Source organism: Dromiciops gliroides, chromosome 2 (assembly GCF_019393635.1).
Source record: "Dromiciops gliroides isolate mDroGli1 chromosome 2, mDroGli1.pri, whole genome shotgun sequence".
Lineage (NCBI taxonomy): Eukaryota > Metazoa > Chordata > Mammalia > Microbiotheria > Microbiotheriidae > Dromiciops > Dromiciops gliroides.
Genome location: NC_057862.1, coordinates 520,804,493 through 520,818,372, shown reverse-complemented (window position 1 = coordinate 520,818,372; position 13,880 = coordinate 520,804,493). Strand labels below are relative to the sequence as shown.

The 13,880-nt window shown below is 40.1% G+C and overlaps 1 protein-coding gene across 1 annotated transcript in view; it reads left to right on the top strand.

The window, feature by feature from the left end:
* Positions 1–11,833, top strand: part of CDS2 (CDP-diacylglycerol synthase 2) — a 37,187-nt gene extending 25,354 nt beyond the window's left edge. The window contains 10 exon segments of the mRNA XM_043981043.1: positions 989–1,076; positions 2,800–2,868; positions 8,491–8,578; positions 8,581–8,642; positions 9,273–9,320; positions 9,322–9,393; positions 9,779–9,832; positions 9,835–9,884; positions 10,192–10,234; positions 10,237–11,833. Of these exon segments, the coding sequence (XP_043836978.1) occupies positions 989–1,076; positions 2,800–2,868; positions 8,491–8,578; positions 8,581–8,642; positions 9,273–9,320; positions 9,322–9,393; positions 9,779–9,832; positions 9,835–9,884; positions 10,192–10,234; positions 10,237–10,335 (673 nt within the window). The 3' untranslated portion in view covers positions 10,336–11,833.
* Positions 11,834–13,880: the final 2,047 nt, after the last annotated feature.

Below are 13,880 nucleotides of genomic sequence, written 5' to 3'. Positions count from 1 at the left end.
ACTAGCTGTGTGACCCTGGGCAAGTCACTTAACCCCAATTGCCTCACTAAAAAAAAGAAAAAAGAAAAAAAAAGTTTTGCGTGTCTTATTCTCCCAAAGGCCTCCTCTTTGCAGATGAATCACAAATCTCTCTCTAGTTCTCTTGAAATCTCTTGAGTCCAAACAGATACATGACTTAGACTAAAAAGGTCACATCAAAAACAAATTAAAGGAAGAAGGAAGGAAATGTTAGTGACACAAACTCAAGGAATTACTTTGAAGTTAAAGAGGCTTGGAGTTCAAGTGTTGTTTCATCCGAGACTCAAATTAGTTCAGAGAGGCTTATTCCTTGTCCAAGTGATCTGTGTTGATAGAAGGAATGTTCACAACTGTGAATTTGTAGATCCTTACAGTGTGGAGGTGTCTCAACTATGTTGGTATTGTTCCATTATGGTCACACTTGTGATGCTGATGAGAGGATGCTACAGACATCAGAGATGATACTTGTTCCTGTATGGAACAGATCAGAGGAGAGAACATCAAAACTGAGATAGCCAGGGCCACTTTTTTTATCTTTTTCTTTTTTCTCTTTTGGAGGGCAGTGAGGGTTAAGTGACTTGCCCAGGGTCACTAGTAAGTGTCAAGTGTCTGAGGTCAGATTTGAACTCAGGTCCTCCTGAATCCAGGGCCGGTGCTCTATCCACTGTGCCACCTAGCTGCCCTCAAGGACAACTTTTAAAGATATTCTTTAAAAACAAATGTTAGGAGGGGCAGCTAGGTGGCACAGTGGATAAAGCACCAGCTCTGGATTCAGGAGGACCTGAGTTTAAATCCGGCCTCAGGTACTTGGCACTTCCTAGCTATGTGACCCTGGGCAAGTCATTTAACCCTCATTGCCCTGCAAAAACAAACAAACAAAAAACCAAATGTTAGAGTTATATGTACTTAAATAATCTTCACGACTTGCTAATGATGCTTCTGACTTCCCTCTTTTTTTCATTCCTCCTAGGTTTATTGTCCCTATTTCATGTGTGATCTGTAATGACATCATGGCCTATATGTTTGGCTTTTTCTTTGGTCGGACCCCACTCATCAAGGTGAGAGAATTTTCCTTGACATGAAATATCACAGGGCAGTTCTTTCACTGGGAAAAAGTTGCCTTGTAAGACAGAGAAAAACCTAATTGATATTTTAAAATCTTTTTTTAAATTCTGAACTCAGCAAAGACCAAATAAAATGAGCATTTCCATATAAAATACAAAGTAGAATGGAAAAATAGAACTGTGCATGAAACTGTGAATCTATATTATGTACAACTTCATTTTTTCTATTAAAATATAATATATTTAATGTGTAACTTTCAGAGCTATCTTGCTTGTCTTTGTTTCTTTCTGCTCTCTCCTATGTGTTTAAAAAATATTTCAATGATCCTCTTTTACTTTCTTTTCTTTGGGTAACATCATTAGGTGTAAAGCTGAAAGGGACATTATAAAATCATCTATTCCAATCCTTTTAAAAATTGTTGTTATTGTACAATTTGTTCTTTTGGTTCTGTTTATTTCAGTCATACAAGTTTTCCCAGGCTTCTTGGAACTCATCCCTTTTATAAGTTTTGGGTTTTTTGGGGTTTTTTTGGTAGCATCATAATATTATCTTCCATTCACATACCACATATATATTTTTTAATCCATTCCCCAGTTGATGGGTATGGTCTTAATTTGCACTTCATATGTATATATATTAACATGCAAAGTGCTTTTGTGCTTAGGGGTCCTTCTTCTTTGATCCCTTATGGTATAGATTTAGGATTGGTACTCAAGGGTAACTTTTGGGCCATAGTTCCAAATTGTTTTCCAGAGTGGTTGGACCAATCCACAGCTTCTCCAGTGTATATTAGTATGTATTTTTTTTATGCAGCCCTCTTACAGTAGTTATTTTTCGTTTTTGTCCTCTTTGGCAATTTGATGAGGCTGAGTAGAACCTGAATTGTTTTCATTTTCTATCTCTAATTATTCATATTGTCCATTTTATCTTCTCATATCTTCTCTACCCTTTTTTTGGTCATGAACTTCCCCTGTTCATAGTTGTGAAAGGTATTTCCTTCCTTCTTTAATTTTTTTATGATGTGACTTTTTTAGACTTAAGTCATGTATCTGTTTGGAGCGCAAAAGCGATTTCAGAACTAGAGAGAAAGATTTGTGATTCATCTGCAAAGAGGTGGATGAAATGGATGAAATTGTTATGGGAGATAATGTAAAGAGAAAAGAGGAAGGTTGAGGACAGAGCCCTAGTGAACACATAGCCATTTAAAAATATCAAAGTTTAAGGAGCAAGTGAAGAGCTGAATGGCCGGAGAGGTGGAGGAGCTCTGAAAACAGTGTTACAGATACCAAGGAAAAAGAGAATGTGCCAAGGGAAGTGTACAGTGTTAAGTGATACAAAGAGAAAGGGGACCGAAAAAAGGCCATTGGGTATGTTAATTAGGAGTGTATCCTTGGAGCAGTTTCTCTTAGTGTGAGGGAGAGAGAAGCCAGATTACAGCAGTTTGAGGTAGGAATAGGCAGTAACAAAATGTAAGCACTATTCTTCCTAAAATTTGACATTAAGGGGGAATAAAGAAATTGGATAGTAGTTTAAGAAGCTAGTAGGAGTGAGGGATTTCTGAGCATGTTTAAATAAAAAGGAAGAAGCCTGTGGAAAGGGATTCATTAAAGGTGTAGAGAAAATCAAGCTATGGTAGGATACATGCAGGTTAACAAATAATGTTGTCAATCAAATTCTACACTCATCTTTTTTTGTTTTGCTTTTTTCTTCCTGCAGCTTTCTCCAAAGAAGACATGGGAAGGCTTCATTGGAGGATTCTTTGCTACCGTGGTGTTTGGGCTTCTGGTAGGTAGTTGACAATCCCAAGTGTGAAAATGTTTGTTGTTGAATTATTATTGCAGGTAATGTGGTCAGTGAGCCATGAGTGTATCAGTGTCTGTGAGGTTGGGAGGGTGCTGAGTGTTCACCTCTAGGTTCAGTGACTTGTTAGAGGAGAGAGAAATGGACCAAGAGTCAGGAAGACCAAAATGTGAGTCTTCCCTCTGATGTTTGCTTACCTACCCATCTCTTAAATTGAAGATAATCATAACACTTACTTGATAGGGTTATTGTGAAGGATCAACTGAGATATAAAGTATATAAAGTGATTTGCAAACCCTGAGACATAATATAAATATGAACCATTTGTCTATCTTTCAATTTTACATTTTGCAGACAAATCTCCTTATAAAAAACATTTCTCAGCTAGAGTATGTCCATATTATAGTTTTGTAGCTGCCTGAGTCTGTGTCAGGGTAAGCAGGGACCAGCTGGGAAGCAGCCAGCTAAAGAATGAGAGGACCTTGGATCCATTTGAGTTGCCAGCCTGTTGCCAGAATGTCAGTGCTTTAAGACATTGAGAGAGCTACTACAGTCACTAACTCTTTTTTTTTTTTTTTGTGAGGCAGTTGGGGTTAAGTCCTTCTGAATCCAGGGCTGGTGCTCTATCCACTGTGCCACCTAGCTGCCCCCAGTCACTAACTCTTTTTTTTAATTTTTAGTGAGGCAATTGGGGTTAAGTGACTTGCCCAGGGTCACACAGCTAGTAAGTGTTAAGTGTCTGAGGCCGGATTTGAACCCAGGTACTCCTGACTCCAGGGCCGGTGCTCTATCCACTGCGCCACCTAGCTGCCCCTAGTCACTAACTCTTAATGGGTCATAGGAACTAAGTATTTTCTTCTGTGTTCTAGGTTCCTGCTCCAGAATCTGGCATGTTTCCATACCTCCTTAAATTCTTTGCTCAACCCTCTTGTGACCAGTCAAAGCAGTCAGCTCACTGAAAGGGAGGAGGATTTGGGGGAGGGATATGTGGGTGTGACGATTTATTAAAAAGGAGAGGATGGGAGATCGTGGGCCTGGGTAGGTGGGAATATCCCAATGTTGCCCTCTGCTGCCTCTATGTAAAAATGCATTCCATGGCCTGTATTCCTGTATTTAACCTCTTAATGACCAAGGTTCCACTTCTGAAAAATACCCTGACCAAACTCCCAATGTTTGGAAGAGTCAAAAAATATCCCTGAGCAGGGAAGATTCCATCTTTTTGGAGACAACTCAAAATCCCTCCCTCAAGTCAGTAATTGTGCTTTTCCCTGAAGAACCCACATGGCAGCATCACCTTGTTTGTTTATGTGCTTGCACACCTGTATGTGATCTGAATATGTGATTTTATCAGTGTAGGGAACTCCTGGTATAGACATTCTATCCAGAGATGTAGATCATCTGTTCTTTTTTTGTTTGTTTGTTTTGTTGTTGTTGTTGTTGTTGTTTTAGTGAGGCAATTGGGGTTAAGTGACTTGCCCAGGGTCACACAGCTAGTAAGTGTTAAGTGTCTGAGGCCAGATTTGAACTCAGGTACTCCTGACTCCAGGGCCGGTGCTTTATCCACTGCACCACATAGCTGTCCCCCAACTTCTACTCTTAAAGAACAGATGATGGGGCAGCTAGATGGTGCAGTGGATAAAGCACCGGCCCTGGATTCAGGAAGACCTGAGTTCAAATCCGGCCTCAGACACTTAACACTTACTAGCTGTGTGACCCTGGGCAAGTCACTTAACCCTCATTGCCCTGTCTCCTCCTCCCCCCCCCTGCAAAAAAAAGAGTAGAAGTCACGTATGAGTTGATGTGGTATTAGATGAGGACCTTAGTAGACATTTAAATAACTGAAACAAACCCAAGGTTGAAGCAGCAGATGGTACTTTGTTACCAAGAACCCCCAAATCCTCCCTTCTCAGTTCAAGTCCACCAACGAGTCAGCCTGTGATCTTCTAGGGGCAGGAAGCACCTCTAACATTTTCAGAGAAAGGAAAGAAACAGATGATTGCTATTATTATTCCCATTTAATTGAAGTCAGCAGGTTAAATGATCTGTCCAGGGGTCATAAAACTAGTAAGTGGTCAAGGCAAGATTTGAATTCAGGTCTTTTAGACCAGAGCTTCTTAAACTTTCTGTTCACAATCCTTTTTCACCTGAGAAATTTTAATGCAACCCTGGGTATATAAGTATGTAAAATAGGTATACATAAATGTTTACTGTTGCCAGATCTTTTTTGACCCCCACATTCAGTTATGTGACCCCATTTGGGGTTGTGACCCATACTTTAAGAAGTTATGTTCTAGAATACATGCCCGATGCTTTATCCACCATGTTCCCTGGTTGCCTAAAGTATATACCCTTTAAGAGCCACATTCTAGGTATGGTTATCCCAATTTCAGTGATGACTATGAGATTAAATTTGCCACTTTGTGTTAAGACTCTCGTTCATCTTGTTGCCTAAACTTTTGTATCTCATCAGCTCCCATGGATTTAGTGATCATCTCAGTGCTAATGATACTCAGATCTGCTTATCCATCCTGACCTCCAATCTTGTATCTCTGGCTGCCTATTGGGCATCTTGAACTGGATATCCCCTTTACATCTTAAACCTGATGTCCAAAATGGAATTCATTACTTCTCCCCCAAAACTCTCCCTTCTTAATTTTCCTATTCAGAGGGTTACACTGTCCTCCCAGGCTCATAGCTTAAGTCTCATCCTGGACTCTTCTCTTTTAACCACTGTCTCCAGTCTGTTGGATATGGCCTGTCCAGTATGCCCTCTTCTCTCCTCTGACATTGCCAGCACCCTGTTGCTGCTTCATCACCTTATGTCTGGACTACTGCAATACCTTGCTCATTGCTTTCTCTGCCATAAGTCTCTCCCTATTTGAGTCTGTTAACGTGATCTTCCTAAAGTGCAGGTTTGATTGTGTCACCCCTCCCCCCAATTCAGTAAACTTCAGTGGTTCTGTATCATTTCCAGGATCAAATGTAAAATCCTCTGTTTGGCATTCAAAACTCTTAACAACTTGGCCCCATCCTACTTTTCCTTTCCACCTTCCTCCCCTCTCTATACCCTGCAAACCAGTGATCCTGGCATCCTTGCTGTTACTTAAAAAAAGATTTCCCTCCATGTTGCTATTGTGGATGTTTTCACTGATTCTCCCTCCTCATCTCCCCCTCATGCTTCTGTGGCTGCCTTCGATCCCTGCTAAAATATCACCTTCTACAGGAAACTTTTCCTGATACTACTTAATTCTAGTGCCTTCCTCTGATGATTATTTCCAGTTTATCTATACAGCTGGTTTATACCCATTTGTTTACATATTATATTCCCCATTAGAATGTGAGCTCCTTGAGAACAAAAACAGTCACTATCTTTGATTTTCATTGCATCTCTAGCACAGTGCCTGGCACATAGTAGATACTTAAGAAATGTTTATTGACTGACTGACATACATTTGAAGCAATGGTTTTTAGGGTTGATTCCTTTTCTGATTTTGTCTCCCATGAGAATGAGGACCTTTTTTTCTCTATAGAGAGTGAAGACTCTTTTCAAGTTTCTGAGATAATGTACTTGTGGGCAATGAAGTATTTGCCTGCTTCATGACACTCCTTCATGTAGACCGGGTGTTAATCAGGTTCTCTGGACCACTGGATACTGACAACATTTCTCAGAGCATGCACTAAGCAGGTAGCTTTCTTGTTCAGATAGTAAATGTTTTAGAGTGAGTTTAAGTGGCCTACCCTCTACCAAAGCCTTGTTCAATACTTTATCATGATGTGGAGGTGACTTTGCGTTTTAGAAAGTAAGATCATTCTCCTGAGCCCTTCCATTTTGGGTGGGACAGATTTTATCTTGCAGGATAAGCAGGGATGGATGGGTTATAATCTACAGATTTCATTACTTTAACCTTCCCTCCAAACCTATCTCTCTTCTATACTTCCTTATTTCTGTCAAGGACACCCAAATCCTTTAAGTCACCTGTCATCCTGAACGTCCGACTTTCACTTATCCCATCTATCCAATCAGATCTTGTCATTTCTACCTATGTGGCATCTCTTACATCTGTCTCCTCACTACTCACACAGTTCCCATCTTAGTTCAGGCCCCCATTACTTCTCACATGAATTACTACAGCAGTCTCCTAATTGGTCTCCCTGTCTTAAGTCTTCTCTTCAGTTTATTATCTATACATATGCTAAAGTGATTTTCCTGAAGTGGAAGTCTGACTGTGTTCCCTACTTGCTCTATGGTTAACTATTTAATGTGTTTATGCCCATAATTATGAGTAAAGTAGTACATCTGTATCTTACAAATAAGTAAAAATACAGATATAAGGGATATGTGGTCAAAAATGCTTTTTATTAGTAAAGCTGTTCAATTGAAAAATGTTTGGGGACCACTAGTTTAAAGAATCAGCTTAAGAAAGTGTAAAGAGGCTGTCACCAGATGTTTGGCCTCCAGGTGATGAATTCTTTTTGCTTAAGCAATTCAGGAAGACCATCTCCCAAGAGACAGCAGAGTGATCATCTGCATTCCTAAAGGGAGTATCCACATGGATGAAATGATAGATTCTTGAAGCAGCCCTCAAGATCAAGAAACATTCTGTTATATAAAATCTCAGAGTATCCTCTGAGAGATCCACAAGGGAATCTTTGATCCTAAAGCATGAGATGGAACAGGGATAGAGCCCTGGGCCTGGGGTCAGGACAAGTTCTAAGTTCTTATCTGGCCTCAGACACCTCAAGCTATGTAACCCTAAACAAGTCACTTCCCCTCTGTCTGCCTCAGTTTTCTCAGCGGTAAAACAGGGATAATCATAGCACCTCCCTTCCCTCTTTTCCCTCCCCTCCTCTTTTCCCTTTTTCCTCCTTTCCTCTGCTTTCCCTCCTTCCCTCTCTTCCTCTCTCTGTTCATTGTGTGTGAACAACATGTTTAGTGTGATGTTAGGATTTTGTTTGTTGTTATTGCTATTGCTATTGTTCAATTCTTTTAGATCCCAGTCATGAGAGGTGTCCTGGTCTGCTAGATAAAAGAATGGATTTGGAATCAGAGGAGCTAGGTCAAATTGCACCCCCACCTCTTACTCCCTGTGGGAATTTGTTGGTCTAGAGAGTCTCTAAGTTTCCATTGAGCTCTGAATCTATGATCCTTTTGTTTTTGTTTTGGGGCTGGATGCCCTTAGTCACCAAGCACTTATTAAGTACCACCCCTATGCCCATCAGGTTACAGAAGATTCGGACATAGCCTCTGTCCTCAAGAAACTTAGAGTCTGTTTGAGATGACGAGGTATGTAGTGAGCACAGAACAAAGAGTTAGTTGTGTGTCATGGATAGTGAGTGTCTTAAGAATTTGAGAAACAAGGTCAGTATAAACTGAAGTCACCAGGGGTGTTTCGCAGAGAGATGAAACTTGAGGTGGTCCTAAAGGACTGGTAGGATTTGGAGAGGAGGTGGGGAGTTCCTTGTACATGGACCTGAACTAGATGGATAAGTGGGAGCAGTTATAGTTTGAGGATACTGTGTGTGTTTTGGGGGGGTCACTTTGGAGGCCTAGAGGAGAGACAAGTTGTTATCTTATCATTAACCTGGTGCTCTTTTTCCTTCAAATAGCTCTCCTATTTAATGTCTGGATACCGATGTTTCATCTGCCCTGTGGAGTTTAACAATGACCCCACCAGCTTCACTGTGGATTGTGAGCCTCTGATCTCTTCAGACTTCAGGAATACAACATCCCTTTGGGGATTCAGTCTGTCCATTGGCTGGTATGTACCTTTTAACTTGGCATGAATGAATCCCAACTAAGGTCATGTATTTGTTTAGTCTAAAAGTGAGGGGTCTTGTCTACAAAAATTTTCCAAAGGTATGAAGATGAAGATGCCAAACTAGAAAAAGGTAACTAACTATAAGGAGTCAGGGCAGGTTCAAAGTGAGGGTAACCTTCTCTCTCCTGCTATAACCCCTTATTCCCCCCCCCCCCACGCATTTGTTTAGAATGATATGGAAGGTATGTGTGTGCATCTCTTGTATCTTGCATGTATTAAGCACTTAATAAATAGTCTTTGAATCAAATTTTGGAGGAATAAAAAAGTCATCATGGGACTATTTGTCAATTTTGTTAAGAAATAATCTTTCATTAATTCCAATTAATGATTACTTCCTTGTTCAAGGTCTATTGATGTTTGAAGCAAAACGAAGCCAAATATGTTTATTTCTCTTACAAAGAAAAATAATCAAAGATTATGGGGTTCTTTTTTGGGGGGGGTTATATGTTGTGCTTTGCACATTGGAGAAACTGCAGACCTGGCAAAGTTAACTTCTATTAGGAATGTTATTAAAGAAATAAGGTAAAAACTGAAAGCAGCCTCAACTTTCTTTTGCTGTATCTTTTGCAGAAACAGTTCGGGATGTATCCCTTCCAAATACATAGCATTGCTCTCTCCCACCTTTGCCTCCCTCATTGGACCCTTTGGAGGTATTTTTGCAAGTGGATTCAAACGGGCCTTTAAAATCAAGGTAGGAGAACCTCCTTACTTTTCCATCTTTCCTCTCCCCAAAGATGAGGTCAGTCAGGCTTTCTGAATCTATTTGGCCTTCATATACATGTGCTGAATTTAACTGGATCAATTCAAAATAAGCATGCAGTTGTTCAGGAAATAGAGTTTATAATGGCAGGCTACTTAATTTGTCTGTATTTTTTAAAGTTCCTTTGCCACAAGCCCCACCATGGTCCATCTGTCTTTTAATATGTACATCTTTGTTATCTGTTAGGGACAAGGGACACAATGCTTAGTTTTTTTCTATATTGGAAGCTATTTGGGCATGTGGGTAGGACTTTTAGATGGGTATGTGATTGCTGTGTTGAGTTAAGATTCACAGATTCTCTCCTTAACTCTGATAGGACTTTGCCAACACCATCCCTGGCCATGGAGGTATCATGGACCGCTTTCGACTGGCCAGTACCTGATGGCTACTTTTGTTAATGTGTACATTGCCAGCTTTATCAGGTAAATACAGCTTTCTTCTTGCATCCAGGGAAGGTTCTTTAAGTGTGGTTGATCCAGTTTGTTCTTGCAACATTGAGTTTATTAGAAAGTCAGGACAATTCCCTATTCAAACTAATAGCACCAAAAAACATGTCCTATAGCCTAAATGTAAATGAATTTTGGGATTCACCATGCTACTGCTCCCTTGCCACTCAGTTGACAAGGTATTTACTGATAGTGCAAGAAACAATAAGCCATTGGGCATAATCAGTTTCAAAAGTGCCTTCGACCATGATTTCGTTCTTTTTTTTTCTGATTTTCCTTTCAGGGGACCCAACCCAAGTAAGCTGATTCAACAGTTTTTTGACCTTGCCGTCCGGATCAGCAGCTTCAACACTTCAACACGTTAAAGGCTCACCTTATTGACAAGGGGATGTTGACTGCCAGCACTGAAGACCAGGGGACAACCTAGAAAGAGGACAGTAGGATCAGAACTGAGCTCTAGGGCAAGTCTTCACGTCAATCCCAGCTTGTGTGACTTTTAAGACCATTACAAGACCTCATTTCACTGTTTTCCTTTTTTTGGTAAATTTTTTGTGTCTGTGCTGTGGGTTTTAAAGAACAAAGAGCTGTCTATATATACACATACTGATATGTGTATTTATATGATGTGACTAAGTGCATAAATTAGAACTTTGAATTGGAAGGAAATCACAGGAGTTAAACCTATGTGGGTTTAAACAAAATAAAATACAAAACCCATAATCCTGGGGGCATCTGTTCCAAGGGTTGTTCTGGTGGATCCAAGCCCCTTTAAATTTAACATTCCTTCTGTCCTGTTTACTTGGAGATCAGAGCCGCCAAATACAGACTGATGGCCACACCAGAGAGTAAACTTTTGCCCAATGCTGCAGCCTTTCTAGCTAGCCTAAACTCACGGCACAGCTGAACTACTTTGCAGTCACAGAAAGCTTTTACCCAAACCATTTTCAGTTCACAGTATTACTCTGATTGAAAGCAAAGTTGTCTTCTGCTAGAAGGAAAACATGGTGTCTGACAAATGCTATATTTATTGAAAAAGCATCTTAATGAGATGACATTTCATTTAAGAATCCCATTTTGTGTGAATATTACTATAGTTTGATTATAACCTTTGCTCAGTGCACCTTAGAAGATATCTTTCAGTTTTAAATTAAAAAGCAAACAAGAAAACCATGGAGCACGAAAAGTGATTAAAAATAAAGTCTGGAGGAGGGAAATGCCCACATACCTGTCTGTAGGAGAGAATACCTAGCCTAATATACAGACTTCTCATATTATTAGACTCAAGTCCTAGCTGAAAATAGTATTGCTGGTTCTGTTCACTCTTCAGGGATCAAGTCCCTCAGGTCTGTCTGCTGTATTTATTAAGCTGGAGACTTGAATGCTGCTGATCATTTCTGTTGATTTTGTGTTTTTCTTTGAGCCAAAGAGGAGGGATTGGCTTCTAGCCCATGGGCTCTTTGCTTTATCATTTACTTGGTTGACTTAAATTATACTTGTTGCACTGGTAGTATCTGTGTAAATATTCACCTATTTGCCTAACTGTTATGTTTATCATCTAAATGGAACCCTGCTGCAAACTCAGTCTGAGTCCTTGAGAACCTTTTGTACAGTTCTGGAATACCTTGATGGTTAAATACATAATCAATCTCTGACATGCTAATGTCAGCCTACAATTGTCTTTTCCCAGGGGTCTTAAAAAAGAAAGTAAAAAGTTAGTGACATTTTTTTCTCCCTGAATATAGGATGAAATTGACAGAAGAGACAAGCTCTCCACCTCCCTGGACAATCATCCAGGGCAACCAGGGGTGATTCTGAAGAACTTGGTAGCCTGATAGAGGTTGTTCAGATCACACTGTGCCAGTGTGATCCACTTTCTCTGTTGAAAATAGAGATGTGTAATCTAATATGATGTAATTTCCTTGGCACCTTGGTCTGTTTAGCTGTCTTTTAACTAACTTTGTTACCTTTCTGTACTCGTTAGGCCAAAACCACTGGGGCCTTGGCACAGGCCAAACCACTTACTGGGGGACAAATGGATATTCCGGGGGGGGGGGGAAAGCAGAGTTGAGTTACAGCTTTAAACCTCCTTCATGCATGTGGAATAGAAGCAAATTCACACTGTGTGTGTGTGTGTGTGTGTGTGAGAGTGAGAGAGAGAGAGAGAGAGAGAGAGAGAGCCGAGCGAGCGCACGCACATCAGTATACTTTGGTGGTTAGTACCAAGACCTCCTTATGAGGTAGTTCTGGTGCAGTGGAAGGGTTTTTGGAGTCTGAAGACCTGTGTTCTAGCCCTGACATCTAATTAGTAGAAGATGATTTAGCTTGCCTCTAATTCAGTTTCTTCACCTGTAAAGTGAGAGGCTTGGGCTAGGTGATCTCTAAGGTTCCTTCTAGCTCTAAAAGCTCTGAAACTGGCTGAGCAGGGATAAACATAACAAGGTCACCTTTGTTTATTGAGTTAATTTCCTGGCATCCCAAATAAACTCTATCAGAGCCTAAAACTCTTAAGGGGAAAAAATCAACAACAAATGCTTGGTTTTCACATTGAAATGATGTAACTGTATATCTAGTCTGAGAATCAGACAAGTTTATTTTGGATTTGGTGTATTGGCTGTCTTTCCTTCAATTGATGGAATTTCATTTACAGTTCAAAGAAGGAAACTGGAATGCTACCCCTGGGAAGACTGTTGAAAGAATCTTGAAAAGAGAAGGAATCTGACAACCCAAGTGCATGCTGGCACAGTTAGTGAGTTTGGACAAGGAGGACATTTTGACTGAATGTGAGGATCATTGTAGGACTTGGTATGGGAAGTGTCAGCTATTAGATGAAAATTAAGGTCATGGTATGGCTTTTGAGGATGGCAAAAACATAGGTATTAAACTTCTGACTGAAATGAAACTTCTCGATTTTCTGTAAAGACATTTTGGTTTAGTCCTTCTGCTCTCACCTTTCCGTCAGGGTTGCTAGCATAGCAATTTGCTTTGAGTTTCATATTTCTCTTCAAAGATAAGTGATATCATTGTGGTGTGGGGTCCACCCCCTCACCACCATAGATCCCAGCTCTTCAGTGTTTTAGAAGATGAATATTTTCAGCCCATGCAACTCATAAAGAACCTCACCTCTTGACCCAACCTTTGATGGTGTCTCATTGACCTTAGTCTTGAACTTAATTGGTCTTTGGATGATTATGTGCAGTACGTAGCTAGATCTTTGTTCAAAGATTTTTTCATCTTCATATAGGACCTACCAGAGTTTACAGTGCACTGGCATAGTGCTTGAGAGCTCAAGTTACTCCCATAACCTGATAGTATTGAAATTTCTCTTTTGCTTATTTCCCCTTGTTTGTACCCTGACTATAGGGTTTACAAGAGAAGTTTTCAAAAGTCAGGCAAGCCAGAAGGAGAAGGCTGCACAGCCTGGATCAATCTTACAGGATTATCAATCCCAGAATTAATTTGGAATTGGACTGTATTTGAACATTAGCCCTCCTTTACTGCACTCCAGATAGGAGGCAACCTGCTGCTTCCAGACTGGAAGAGTAAAGTCAGATTTAGGCTTGTAGATAGTATTGTGTAGTTAGCATCCATTCAGGTAGAGAGGGTAAAGGAAACAATTGAATGGGTTATTACACACCAAGCAATTGCTAGGAAGAGTTAACCATTAAAAGCATGAGCTGGGTACTTCCTCCCTGAAGCCATAAGTCGCATTTGACAGCATATTAACATCTCATCAATTTCTCTTGTTAATGTGACTTTGTAACCTAATATCTTATTTTGTGTACATAACAGTACCATTTCCATCAATTCTCTCCTGACTGCAGATATCTAAAAGGTCTGGCAAAGACACATTTCCATTTCAAGACAATAAATTTTGCTTTAAGAAAAATAATCCTAGGGCATATTTCTGTGAAGGTTTTTTTGTTGTTGTTTTTCATTTTTGTTTTTGTTTGTCTGTTTTTTGTTTTTTGGGGT